Raw genomic sequence first — 14,888 nt, forward strand, 5'->3', positions numbered from 1 at the left:
TGATGACCTACATCCTAAAGTCATAAAAGGAGTCGCTGCAGAGATAGTAGATGCATTGGTTGTGAATCTTAAAAAATTCCCTAGATTTTGGAAAGGTCCCATCAGATTGGAAAATAGCTACTATAACTCAACTAGTCAAGAAAAGAGGTTACAGAAAGCAGGTAACTATAGGCCAGTTAGCTTAACATCGGTCATAGGGAAAGTGCCAGAATCCATTATTGAGGTAATAGAAAATTTAGAAAATCATAATGCAATCAGGCAGAGTCAACTTGGTTTTGTGAAAGGAAAATTGTATTTGACTAATTTATTCGAGTTCTTTGAGGAAGTAACAAGCAGTGTGGATAAAGGGGAACTTGTTGATGTGGTGTACTTGGCATTCAATAAGGTACCACATCAATGGTTACTACACAAAATAAGAGCTCATGGTGTAGGGGTAACATATTAACATGGATAAAGGATTGGTTAACTAACGGGAAGCAGAGATTCGGGATAAATAGGTCATTTTCGAGTTCGCAGGATAGGACGAGTGGAGCCACAGGGATCTGGGGCCTCAACTACTAACAATCTACATCAATGACTTGGATGAAGGGACCGAATGTATGGTAGTTAAATTTGCAGATGACACAAAGATAGGTAGGAAGCCAAGTTATCAAGAGAACATGAAGAGTTTGTCCACAAAGGGAAATAGACAAATTAAGTAATTGGGCAAAAATTTGGCAGATGGAGTATAATGTGGAAAAACGTGAACTTGTCCACTTTGGCAGGAAGAATAGAAAAGCAGTATATTACTTCAATGGAGGAAGACTGCAGAACTCTGCAGAACAGAGGGATCTGGGTGTCCTGGTACATGAATCACAAAAGGTTAGTATGCAGGTACAGCAAGTAATTAGGAAGGCAAATGGAGTCAGAGAGTCAGACTGCACAGAAACAGGCCCTTCGGCCCATCGTGTCTGTGCCGGTCATCAAGTGCCTATCTATTCTAATCCCATTTTCCAGCACTTGGCCCGTAGCCTTGTATGCTATCATCTGAATACTTCTTAAATGTTGTGAGGGTTCCAGCATCTACCACCCCTTCAGGCAGTGTATTCCAGATTCCAATCATCCTCTGGGTGAAAAACTTTTTCCTCAAATCCCCTCTAAACCTCCTGCCCCTTACCTTAAATCTATGCCACCTAGTCATTGAGCCCTCCACTAAGGGAAACAATTTCTTCCTATCTATCCTTTCAATGCCCCTCATAATTTTGTATATTGCAATCAGGTCCCCCCCTCAGCCTTTTCTGCTCTAAGGAAAACCCTAGCCTATCCAGTCTCTCTTCATAGCTGAAATGCTCTAACACAGGCAACATCCTGGTGAATCTCCTCTGCACCCTCTCCACTGCATCACATCCTTCCTACAGTGTGGTGAACAGAACTGGACGCAGTACTCCAGCTGTGACCTAACTAGTGTTTTATACAGTTCCATCATAACCTCCCTGCTCTTATATTCTATGCCTCGGCTAATAAAGGCAAGTATCCCATATGCCTTCCCAACCACCTTTTCTACCTACCTGTGCTGCTGCCTTCAGTGATCTATGGACAAGTACATCAAGGTCCCTCTGTACTTCCTAGGGTCCTACCACCCACTGTATATTCCCTTGCCTTGTTAGTCCTCCCAAAATGCATCACCTCACACTCTTCAGGATTAAATTCCATTTGCCACTGCTCTGCCCATCTTATCAGCCCATCTATATCTATATGGAATGTTGTAATTTATTGCAAGGGGAATAGAGTATAAGTTGAGAAGTTTTGCTACAGCTGCGCAGGGCATTAGTGAGAACACATCTGGATTACTGTGTACAGGTTTGGTCTCCTTACTTAAGAAAGGATATAACTGCATTAGAAGCAGTTCAGAGAAGATTCACTCGACTGTTTCCTGGGATGAACAGCACTGTGGATGTACCTACCTCCCATGGACTGCAGCGGTTCAAGGAGGCAGCTCACCAACATCATATCAAGGGCAATAAATCTTGGCCCAGCCAACGACGCCCACATCCCATGAATGAATAAAAAAAAAAGTTTTATTTTATATGAAGGGGTTATCTTATGAGGAACAGGTTGGGCCTATACTCATTGGAGTTTAGAAGAATTAGGTGATCTTATCGAAACGTATAAGATCCTGAGGGTGGATGCTGGAAGGATGTTTCCACTTATGGATGAGACTAGAACTAGGGAATAAAATTTAAAAATAAAAGGGGTCTCTCTTTTAAGAGACGGAGAATAGGAGAATTTTTTTTCTCTCAGTGGTCATTAGTCTGTGGAATTCTCTTCCCTAGAGAGCAGTGGAATCTGGGTCATTGAATATATTCAAGGCTCAGTTAAATAGATTTTCGATAGAAAAGGAAGTCGAGTGTTATGGGGAGCAAACGGGAAAGTGGAATTGAGGTCACATTCAGATCAGCCACGATCTTATCAAATGGGGGAGCAGGCTCAAAGGGCCAAATGGCCTACTCCTGCTCCTGATTCGTATGTTTGAATATTCCCATCACTCCCCATATCCCTTGATTCCCTGAGACACCAAATATCAGTCTATCTCAGCCTTAAATATATTCAATGGTGGCACATCTACAATCCTCTGGGGTAGCGAATCCCAAAGATTCACAACCCTCTGAGTGAAGAGACTTTCCCTCATCGCAGTCCTAAATGATCAGCCCTTATCCTGAAACTCTGCCCCCTTGTTCTAGCTTCCCTAGCCAGGGGAAACGACGTCACAGTATCGACCCTGTCAAGCCCCTTCAGAATCTTGAATGTTTCAATAAAATCACCTGTCAGTCTTCTAAATGCCAGAGAATATAGACCCAATTTACTCAGCCTCTCAGCATAGGACAACCCCCTTATCCAACGGACCAATCTAGTGGATCTTCACTGTACTGCCTCCAATGCAAATATATCCTTCCTTAAATTTAGAGACCAAAATGGCACACGATATTCCAGTTATGGCCTCACCAAAGCCCCGTACAATTGGAACAAGACTTATTCTCATACTCCAATCCCCTTGCAATAAGTTCAACATGCCATTTGCTTCCCTAATTGCTTGCTGTACGAGGACACCCAAGTCTCTCTGAACATCATAATTTACAAGATCTCAAGACCAAAAATGTCTACAGCACCAGATCAAGTTAACTGATCTGGAAATTAGGATATAGGGTGTAATGTTCTACATGTAAATTAAATTGTACACGGTCACTATTATTAAGGCATCAGAAACCGGATGAAGTATGAGCCCCATCATGCTATACCATAATTTCAATGGCTGATTGACCGCTCTGACTTCTGAGGCATTCACAAAAAAGAGAAAAGTCATGCACACTGAGGCTTTGCTGGAGCATTAGAAAGTTTAGTGAAAATCAAGTTTTAAAAAGATGGTGGGGGGGGGACAGATAACCTTGGGCTTTGGGCACAGAGTTCCAAAGAGCAGAATAAGAGTAGCTGAAGGTTATGCTAACAAAATGGAGAGAAAATGCACATTAGAAGCTTGGAGGCTAATGGGAGACAACACAGAAGTTGCAACAGTAGGGTGAGACAAGGCCACAGAGTGTTTTGGGGGTGAAGTGAAGGATTTAAATTCTGTCTGTTGGAGGATTAGAATCCAGTGTAGATCAGCGATGATGTTGCGAAAATTTGGTTGTGTGTAGCACAGGACACAAGCACTGAAGCTGTGAATGATTTAGAGAAGGGGTGGAGGTCAGTGGACTACTAAGAAGGATGTAGCAGAAGTAAAGTCAAAAGGTGATGAAGATGTGGATAAAGATTGGCATGAGTGGGATAACGGTTTGTACAGCATGTGGGAAATGTTAGAGGTGGGAGGAAACCATTTTGAAACCAGCTTCGATAACATGGTACATGGCATTTCAAATTCAATTGGATGCAGTATAGTTCAGTGCAAACAAGCCGCCTGGGAACTGATAATAGAGCTTTTAGCAGGAGTTGAAAATATTCTGATGGTCAATTCAAATAAATTCTTTTTTTATTATTTGTTTCATGGTATGTGGGCATCGCTGGCAACGCCAGCATTTGTTGCCCATCCCTAAATGCCCTTGAGGTTGTGGTGAGCCGCCTTCTTGAACAGTTGCGGTAACACCCACAGTGCTGTTAGGGATGGAGTTCCAGGATTTTGATCTAGTGACAGCGAAGGAAGGAAGATATATTTCCAAGTCAGGATGGTGTGTGGCTTGGAGGGGAACTTGCAGATGGTGGTGTTCCCATGCGTCTGCTGCCCTTGTCCTGCTATGTGGAAGAGGTCATGGATTGGGGAGGTGCTGTCAAAGGAGATGTGGTGAGTTGCTGCAGTGCATCTTCAAAATGGTACTCACTGTGCAGGGAGTGAATGTTTAAGATGGTGGATGGGGTGGCAATCAAGCCAGCTGCTTTGTTCTGGATGGTGTTGAGCTTCACAAGTGTTGCTGGAGCTGCACTTAACCAGGCAAGTGGAGAGTATTCCATCACGCTCCTGACTTGTTACTTGTTGATGGTGGACAGCTTTGGGGAGTCAGGAGGTGAGTTACTCACCACAGGATTCCCACTCTCTGATCTGCTCCTGTAGCCACAATATTTACGTGACTGCTGCAGTTCAGTTTCTGATCAATGGTCGCCCCCAGGATGTTGATAGTGGGAAATTCAGTGATGGTAATGCCATTGAATGTCAAGTGAGGCAGGTAGGGGGAAAATCAGCATGTAGTGATGGAGGAGCCTCAGCCTCTGACCTTGTCCAACAGATACAAACTAGGTCCTTGCTACCTGTGTGGACGAAGAGAAGGACAGCAAGGTGGATGAGCGGACTGACCATGGCACCATGGTGAAAGATGCCATTTCAGTGGGGGGGGATGGTGAAGAGGAATGTGGTAGCGATAGGTAGGAGACAGTATATTCAGGGAGATAGATACTGTTCGCTGTAACCACGACCAGGAGCTCAGACGGCTGTGTTGTCTGCCCAGTGCCATAGTTAAGGACATCTCCTCGCAGTTGGAGAGGAACCCGGAGGCGGAGGATCCAGTTGTTGTGGTCCATGTGGGAACCAATGATATAGGTAGAACCAGAAATGAAGTTCTGCTTAGAGAATATGAGGAGTTAGGGTCCAAACTAAAATGCATAACATCAAAGGTAATCAACTCTGGATTGTTACCTGAGCCACATGCAAATTGGCACAGGGTCAAGCAGATTAGAGAACTAAACGCATGGCTCAGAGTGGTATGGGAAGAAGGGGTTTTGATTGTTGGGGCGCTGACCAGTACTCAGGCAAGAGGGAGGTATTCTGTTGGAATGGGCCTCACTTGAACCGGTCTGGAAGCAGTGTCCTGGCCAATTGCATAACTAGGGCTGTGGACAGGGCTTTATACGAACTGGGGGGGTGGTGGTGGTAAGGGTTTGGGTAAAGGGAAATTTAGAAATCCAAAGAGAGGGGTCAGGGCATCGGAGCAGGATATTGATGTGCGTAACTCCCAACAGAATGGGACAGGAAGAGACAGAGAGTTTAACAAAAATTGTACATTGGCAAATAAGGTAATTTGCAGGGAATAGAGGTAAAAAAAAAAAGAGATTGACGTTCCTTTATTTGAATGCATGAAGCATCTGTCATAAGACTGATGAACTAGTGGCACGAATAGAGGTAAATGATGTAATTGCCATTACAGAGAAATGGTTACAAGGAGATCAAGATTGAGAAATAAATATTCCAGGGTACACAATATTTCGGACAGACAGACAGACAGAATGGCAAAGGAGGAGGGGTAGCCCTGATAGTAAAGGATGGCATAAAGGGCATTAAGGAGGGGGGATCTGGCCTCAGACAATCATGAAGTACAATCAGTTTGGATTGAAATTCAGAATAGCTGGAGTCAGAAAACACTGGTGGGAGTAATTTACAGGCCCCCTAACAGTGGTTATATTACTGGGCAGAAATTATTGGAGCATGCAAAAAAGGTAATGTATTAATTGTGGGGGACTTTATTCTGTATATAGACTGGGACAATCAGATTGGCAACAGTGGTCTAGAAGATGAATTTGTAGAATGCTTTTTGTAGAAGTCTTAACATTGCACTTGGAAAAGCATAGTATGATTAGAACAAGTCATCAGGTTAATCAAGGATAGTCAGCATGGATTTGTTAAGGGAAGATCTTGTTTGACCAACTTATTCAAATTTTTAAAAGTAACAAGGAAGATAGATGAGGGTAGTGTGTTGATGTGGTCTACATGGATTTTAGCAAGGCTTTTGACAAGGTCCCACACGGCAGACTGTTAAAAAAAAAGTCCCATGGGATCCAGGGAAATGCAGCAAGGTGGATACAAATTTGGCTCAGTGGCGAAACAAAGGGTAATCGTTGACAGCTGCTTTAGCGACTGGAGGGCTGTTTCCAGTGGCATTCCGCAGGGCTCAGTACTGGGTCCCCTGCTTTTTGTGGTATATATTAACAATTTGGACGTTAACGTAGGGGACATGATCAAGAAGTTTGCAGACGACACAAAGATTGGCTGTGTGATGGACAGCGAGGAGGATAGCTGTAGGCTGCAGGAAGATATCCATGGTCTGGTCAGGTGGGCAGAAAAGTGGCAAATGAAATTCAACCTGGAGAAGTGTGAGGTGATGTATTTGGAGAGGTCAAACAAGGCAAAGGAGTACACGATTAATGGGAAAATACTGAGAAGTGTAAAGGAAGTGAGGGACCTTGGAGTGAATGTTCATAGATCCCTGAAGGTAGCAGGACAGGTCGAGAAGGTGGTTAAGAAGGCATATGGAACCCTTTCCTTTATTAGCCGAGGTACAGAATTTAAGAGCAGGGAGGTTATGCTGGAACTGTATAACTCATTGGTTATACAACTTGAATACTGTGTACAGTCCTGGTCACCTCATTACACAAAAGATGTAACTGCACTAGAGCGTACTGAGGAGATTTACGAGGATGTTGCCAGGACTGGAAAAATGCAGCTATGAGGGAAGACTGGATAGGCTGGGATTGTTCTCCTTGGAAGAGAGAAGACTGAGGGGAGATCTGATTGAAATGTACAAAAGTTTGAGGGGCCTGGATAGAGTGGAGATGAAGGGTCTATTCACCTTGGCAGAGGGGTCAGTGACAAGGGGGCATAGATTTAAAGTGATTGGTAGAAAAATTAGAGGGGAGATGAGGAAAAGCTTTTTCACCCAGAGGATGGTGGGGGTCTGGAACTCACTGCCTGAAAAGGGTTGTTGATGCAGAAACCCTCAACTCATTCAAAAGGAGTCTGGATTTGCACCTCAAGTGCCGTAATCTGCAGGGCTACAGACCAAATGCTGGAAGGTGGGATTAGAATTGGTGGATCGTATTTCAGCTGGCACAGAGACGATGAGCCAAGTGGCCTCTTTCTGTGCCTTAAACATTCTATGATTCTACTAAAGGGAGATCCTGTTTGACAAATTTATTAGAGTTTTTTGAGGATGTAACTAGTAGGGTAGATAAAGGGGAACCAGTAGGTGTAGTATACCTGGATTTTCAAAAGGCATTCGATAAGTTTAGTTTAGTTTAGAGATACAGTACTGAAACAGGCCCTTCGGCCCACCGAGTCTGTGCCGACCATCAACCACCCATTTATACTAATCCTACACTAATTCCATATTCCTACCACATCCCCACCACCTATCTATACTAGGAGCAATTTATAATGGCCAATTAACCTATCAACCTGCAAGTCTTTTAGCATGTGGGAGGAAACTGGAGCACCCGGAGGAAACCCACACAGACACAGGGAGAACTTGCAAACTCCACACAGACAGTACCCAGAATTGAACCCGGGTTGCTGGAGCTGTGAGGCTGCGGTGCTAACCACTGCGCCGCCCTAAGCGCTGCCATATAAAAGATTAGTAGGCAAGATAAGGGCTCATGGTGTTGGGGTAATATATTGGCATGGATAGAGGATTGGTTAACATACAGGAAGCAGAGAGTGAGCATAAATGGGACATTTTCAAGCTGGCATGCAGTGAATGTGAGGTGCCGCAAGGATCAGTGGTGGGGCCTTAGCTATTTACACTATATTAATGACTTGGATGAAGAGACAGAGAGCAATGTATCTAAGTTTGCTGATGATACAAAGCTCGGTAGAAAGGTAAGCTGCGGGGAGGACATAGAAAGGCTACAAAGAGATATAGACATGTTAAGTGAACGGGCAACAAGATGGCAAATGGAGTATAATGTAGGGAAGTGTGAAGTTGTTCACTTTGGTCGAAAAAATAGAAAAGCAGAATATTTTTTAAGAGGTGTAAAACTGGCAAGTGTCGATGTTCAGAGAGACTTGGGGGCACTCGTATAAGGAACGCACAAAGTTAACATGCAGGTGCAGCAGGCTATTAGGAAGGCACATGGCATGTTGACCTTTATTGCAAGGGGATTGGAGTACAGGAATAAAGCAGTCTTACTAAAATTGTACAGGGCTTTGGTGAGACCACACCTGGAATACTGTGTGTAGTTTTGGTTTCCACATTTGAGAAAGGATATATTTGCACTGGAGGCAGTGCAGCAAAGATTTACTAAATTAGCCCCTGGGATGAGGGGGTTGACCTATGATGATAGACTGAGTAAATTGGGCCATTATTCTCTAGAATTTAGAAGAATGAGAGGAGATCTAATTGAGACATACAAGATTCTGAAAGGGCTTGATAGGGTAGAAGCTGAGAGATTGTTCCCACTAGTCAGAGAACCCAGAACACAGGGACACAGTTTCAGGATAAGGGGGCAATCATTCAGGACTGAGAAGAGAAGAAATTACTTCACTTGAAGGGTTGAGAGTCTTTGGAATTCTCTACCCCAGAGGATTGTGGATGCTCCATTATTGAATACATTTACCCCCCAACAAACAAATTTCTCTGCAGCACCTGTGGAAGAGCCTGTCACTCCAGAATTGGCCTTTATAGCCACTCCAGGCGCTGCTTCACAAACCACTGACCACCTCCAGGCGCGTATCCATTGTCTCTCGAGATAAGGAGGCCCAAAAAGAAAAAGAAAGAAAGAAGGCTGGGTAGATAGAGTTTTGGTCTCACAGGGAATCAAAAGATATGGGGAGCAGGCAGTAAAGTGGAATTGAAGCCCAAAATCAGCCATGATCGTATTGAATGGCGGAGCAGGCTCGATGGGCCATATGGTCTACTTCTGCTCCTATTCCTGGTGTTCTTGCATGTTTGGTGCAAATGTTACTTGCCATTTATTAGCCCAAGCCTGAATGTTGTCTAGATCTTGCGGCATATGGCCACAGACAGCTTCAATATCTGAGAAATTGCAAATGGTATTAAACATCGTACAATCATCAGCGAACATCTCCACATCTGACCTTATGATGGAGGGAAGGTCATTGATGAAGCAGCGGAAGATGGTTGGGTCTAGGACAATGCCCTGAGGAACTCCTGCAGCAATGTCTCGGGCTGAAATAGTTGGCCTCCAACAAATACAACCATCTTCCTTTGTGCTAGGGATGACTCCAACCACACAAATTATTGTCAAACGGGAAATCTGTATCGGAGAGTATTGGGTTGGGGGCAAGAAGTGAACCATGAAGAAAGAGTGTTTGGGTGGGGGTAGGGGGTGGGGTGGAAGAGGAGGAGGGGAGGAAATCGCTTCCCTCAAAACAATGTGGGGTTTGGAATGTTAACAGTTCAGCTGCTTCAGCTACTGTGCCAGTCACTTTATGTTGGTTGAGAACAAAAATGAAACAAAGGTAACTCTTACCTCGTGATACCGTGCTTCCAGTAGGACTGCGCTTTGTAGACAGGGGGCGGCTAGAAAAAGAGCAAGATACAAATGAATCAAATCTGCAGACAATATACATTTTATATATAAATTATAAGATATATAACACTTGCCCTGACTCAGAAGGTGCAGAGTTAAAATTTCGCACCAAGTGAGGCACACAATCTGAGTTGATAATGCATTATATTACTTGCACATAATGATGTAAATAATATAGTCATTGTACTTTTAAATCAATACTCAATACAATCTTTTATGGTAATCAACAACCAATGTAATGAGAACAATTGAAGTAAAGAAATCGCAGGCCTGGCTATTATATTGCACAGTTTTTAAACTTGGAATTCAAGTACACTATAGTTCTTACTTTAGGCTTTCTTGTGAACTGGATGATGAACGATCAGACTGCGGCAAGGAAACAATGCTGTCTGAATTTTTCAAATGGGACTGTAGGGGTTTCTGGTAGGCAGGTTCCAATGAGTTAAACAAGATTTCAGCTTCTCTACTAAAGTGACTGTGAAAATCCCAATACACTCTAAAAACAGAAAGACAAATAAGTACTGCATCAGCATATACTGCAGTTCATTACACAGCCTAGTACTGTATCAGTCAGCAATAAATCTGTTGGCCAACAAGCTGCAGCCAAAGAGCTGGTTGGTTTCATAAACAACTTTTCCCATTATATAGAATTCTGGCTTTTTGACAAGTCAATAACACATCCAATAGTATTTGTTTATGTGCTTCCTCTTGGCATGGCAAGATATACAACCACACTTGTTCTTCACCAAATGATGAGTATCCAAGTTGCCAGTACTGGAACAGACACTTCACTGCACCGAATGTAGGCTTTTCAACAAAGGAAAGGAAGAAGGAACTTTTAGCAGAGGAGTCATCTAGAAACTCCTGCAGATTTCCCACAGCTAACAACCATCACATTGCCAGAGGTAGGGAGATAGCCAACTGCCTGCTCTCTTCATTGGGATAGTGGTGCATGCCACCAAAAGAAAATAGGAAAGTATAATTTTAAAAATTAAGCAAAAACATGGGAATGTATAAATCAATTCAGGATAAGTTTCAGTAGACAGACTTAAATTCCTATCAAACTATTGAACAACATTTACTGCTTTTCAGACCTCAAAGCAACACAAATGTTCCTTTACTGAAAATGTGCAAAACATTAAGATGCAACTTAAAACAACAAAAATTCTCTTTCCCCTCCCCCGGCCCACCCCACACACAAGCTCTCCAACTCAACAGATCACGTTCATGTATTAGTCAAAGTCACTCAGCAGCTTATGGTAACAAAGGAAATGAAAACACTTTATCTTAGTGTTGCATTTCAAAAGGTTCAACTGCTGATCCTAAACAGGAAGCGCCATCTCTCCTCCTACACACACCCCTCCCCACAGTTACAAGCTCAAAAACATAACCAAAGTTTGGTGCAGCCATCAATTTACAACTGTGTAGATGTAAACTTATTCTTGGATACTAGAGAATAGAAAAATTAATATTTACAATATGCACTAAGCTGAGAGCAGACTTCACTTAGAGATATACACGGCATTTATGAAGAGTCACTTAAAGGAATCATCCTTCTCGTGCCAGTTTCCTCTTTTGAATATTAAAATAAAGCTATCTTCCTTATCGGGAAATGTTTTTTTTTCCTAACTTTTTTTTTTAAAAAGACCAAGAATTGTTCATAGATCTTAATGGCATCTATTTCAATGACTTCTTGGTAAGTATAACTTCCTTCCCCTATTTCACTCAAGTGAAAACCTGGATATTGAGTACCAGTTCATCAATAACAGGAGCGAAAAGAGCAAATACTGATCCTTTTCTCCAATTACAGGAGGGGCAACTGGACAGAGATCTGGAACAAAAACTCATTGATTTTCTCCTTCCTGACTCCTGGGTCACAACAAATTGTAGCAGTCCTCCAACTAAGCAAGCTGAGGTCAGCTAATTTAGCATAAACAAGATCAAACATGAAAACATTCCAATTAGCTAAGCTCAACTATTTGCTGCCTTAACCAATTAAACTATTAAAGCTGTGATTTCACCCAGCACCATGGCTGCAGTATGTACAACCTACAGGATGCAACGCAGTAACTCAGTAACATTCTTCAACAGCACCTCCCTCACCATGACCTCTAATGATGGAACACCATCACCTCCACTGTTTTTCCTCTGAATCATAACACTAGCCTAACTTAGCTATATATCACCATTCCTTCATATCACCGGGTCAGATTCCATGAATCCCTAAATAACACCATTAAGGGAGCTCCATCACCACAAGAACTGCAGCAGTTCAAAGAGACAGTCCACTACCATTTCTGAGAAACTAGGGATGGGCAATAAATGCAGTCTTGCCAGTGTTGAACACATCCCAAAAAACAAATACATTTATGTCAGACATTTACCCAGAGGAATTTAAAAAAACTGGAATCCAGGGAACCAAAGAAACTGACATGATAATAAGAAAAGTTACCTTTGACTTCTAAAAGGGAAAAGGGTGGAACAGAAGGTTTCAGTTTGGAAACACCTTACTGACAAAAGAAACACATTTATTATTTCTAATGAGTAAAGATAAAAAATTGTATCAAATTTGAGATACTTTTGAGCTGTTTGCACTGGCAATCAGCCTTACAAGATCAATCTCTCTGTCCCTGTCCTATGTTCAGGGGCTGAAACTTGTATTGTAAATGAAGGTAAGACAACATTCCAAAATAGTATGTAAAGTACATGATCAATCTGAACTAAATGCATAATGAAATGACCAATGCTGTTGTCGTCAATCACTTAATGAATAGTTTCATGTTTGCATTTTAACAGGCTAACTGCATGCAAATCAATATGAATTTTTGAAGCATTACCATGTCAAGTAGTGAAGAACAACTTACTTTCGAGCTTCCAGTCTTGCTTCTGAATCTGCGTCATGGATACCCTTCTTTATCGTTTCAGCCAGAAGTGCTGCATGTCTAATAATAGAGGATAGCATTACTATAACCAGAGTCTCATCTCAAAATTAACATTTCATCTGTACCACTTTATAGACAGAAATATCATCCAGGATAACCACTATTACATTTAAGCACAACGAGTAGCATAATCCCTCCCAACTTCAGCTTCCTGTCACAGCCTTTTGAAAATTAAAAAGGGGAAAAAAACCTTAGAATGCATTTTCAAAGGCTTTCCTTTCATTGCTATGGAAACAGCATGGCTACCACATTCAATGCTCTTGCCAGTCGTCTTATTTAAATCCCTAAGTTCCTCACTATTTTGAAGAATATATTTTTTCAATAACCTATTTGTCTGACCATTAAATTCAAGTATTTACAATTGTCTTCATGGTCAATGTAACTTCCCCTCATTTAGTTCAGTTCAGATATCATTTGTTTTGCTCTACAATGCGGTTCAAAAGGTTGACACCATTGCTCAAGTTTCCATTTGAAACTACACTTGGTAGCAACCAAAAATACTACAGCTTATTCACTGGAAAGGTTCCTTGGGTGTTTACTTACTTTTCTAGTGAGTGCGTTTGCCAATCCAGTAGCAGCCGATCCAAAAATTCAAATGAACGCCTGTCAAAAAAATTGCTTAATTTTGTTGATAAAAGCATCATCTTATTTATCTGTAATAAAGGCATTATGCCAATGAGAAAAAAAGTCAACATTTCAAATATCTACAGTTTAATTATACAAATCTATCTTCTATTATTTAGTTGTATTTCAAAAATGACTGAACATTTATCAAAGATTATGCCTCAATGAGGTCGTTTATGAACTGGGAATGAATAGGAATGCCACATTCAAATTTCACACATGTGGCAAACGCAAGAGCATTTACAACTTCAAATCTGTTATGTATCAATTAAACATTAAATACCAAAATAACTAGATCAAATCACAATACTACATTGTCAGGTGGCAGCACTGTTTAACTGCACTGGGGGGGGGGGGGGAGAAAGAGAAGATACCTAGTTAATTACTTATGTAGAGTTCTGAAAGTTCTAGTGAAAAAGAACTTCCCAAAATGAAAGACTTGCATTTATATAGCATCTTTCACCACCAAAGGACATCCCAAAGTGCTTTACAGCCAATCTGATGTTTAGTCACTGTTGTAATATAGGAAACGCTGCAGTCAATATACCCAGAGCAAGCTCCCACAAGCAGCAACGTGATAATGGCCAGATAATAATAGAACACTGTGTGTTTGTTTGGTCTCCTCACATGCTGAATGATAGAGGCTTCGGAAAGGGTGCAGAGGATGCTGCAAGATTAACTCCCAGTTTGAAGTATTTTGATAATGGTGGGGGGTTTGCAGGGAGGAATTTTCCAGCTTTATTTTTCTCTGATAGGCCTGGGTTTCTAAATATGATTTTTTTTGCCCCTCTCATGCATGGCGTCCCAATGGAGTGGGGAGTATATGTATTGTGATGCACATGATACCGTAATTGTGATGGACAGGGTGGATGGAACTGTGGGTCTTTTCCTATCTGTCATTTTACATTTTGTAACTGTTCATGTGACATTGTCATGTTTGAACCTGCAACTGAATTCTGAAAATTTCTTCAGACTTAAAAAAAAAAATCTACTGTTGCCAGTCTAGAGGGTAAAACCATAATGTATATGACCTGATAGTTATACAATAAAGTCAACTCTATTTTAAGCCCTGCCTATGAGCCTTCCCTTTACTGGCCTCCTGAATCAAACAGCCAGTGTTAGAATAATGTGGACTAGTATGAAACCCTTTAAATGAAACAAAATCTAAGTCGGTTTGAAAAGATTTGGTCCAAATCATTATTTTAGTGCTGCAGATAGTCACACGTAAAGGTCAGAATCTGGAAACACATTGGGAGAAAATACCTTTCATATTTTAACTGGTGAAATAACACTAGTGCAGAAATGGCAAAATTTGCAGTTCTGTATTCACTGTTATAAGAGAAAACAAACATATTGACATCTGAAGTGTTTCCCACTATTAAGTATCCATGGCAACACTGTGTTAATATAACTCAACAAAATATAAATGTTACCAATTTTTCTCATGAATGACCTGACTGTAGGTTGATATGTTTAGCATTGCATGCTTACAATTTCTTTTTGCACAATGGATGACATTTCCCTGACAAATAAACACCA

At 41.6% G+C, this 14,888-nt stretch overlaps 1 protein-coding gene across 9 annotated transcripts in view; it reads right to left on the reverse strand.

Moving 5' to 3' along the window:
* clasp1a (cytoplasmic linker associated protein 1a) overlaps positions 1 to 14,888 on the reverse strand; it is a 367,909-nt gene that overhangs the window by 157,091 nt on the left and 195,930 nt on the right. For all 9 annotated transcript variants that reach the window (XM_068034903.1, XM_068034902.1, XM_068034909.1 and 6 more), the window contains exons 15-18: positions 13,269 to 13,328; positions 12,648 to 12,725; positions 10,112 to 10,279; positions 9,724 to 9,773 (exon numbers count right to left, since the gene is read on the reverse strand). In XM_068034903.1, coding sequence (XP_067891004.1) covers positions 9,724 to 9,773; positions 10,112 to 10,279; positions 12,648 to 12,725; positions 13,269 to 13,328 — 356 coding nt within the window. The remainder of the gene's footprint in view (positions 1 to 9,723; positions 9,774 to 10,111; positions 10,280 to 12,647; positions 12,726 to 13,268; positions 13,329 to 14,888) is intronic.

Source organism: Heterodontus francisci, chromosome 7, assembly GCF_036365525.1.
Source record: "Heterodontus francisci isolate sHetFra1 chromosome 7, sHetFra1.hap1, whole genome shotgun sequence".
Classification (NCBI taxonomy): Eukaryota; Metazoa; Chordata; class Chondrichthyes; order Heterodontiformes; family Heterodontidae; genus Heterodontus; species Heterodontus francisci.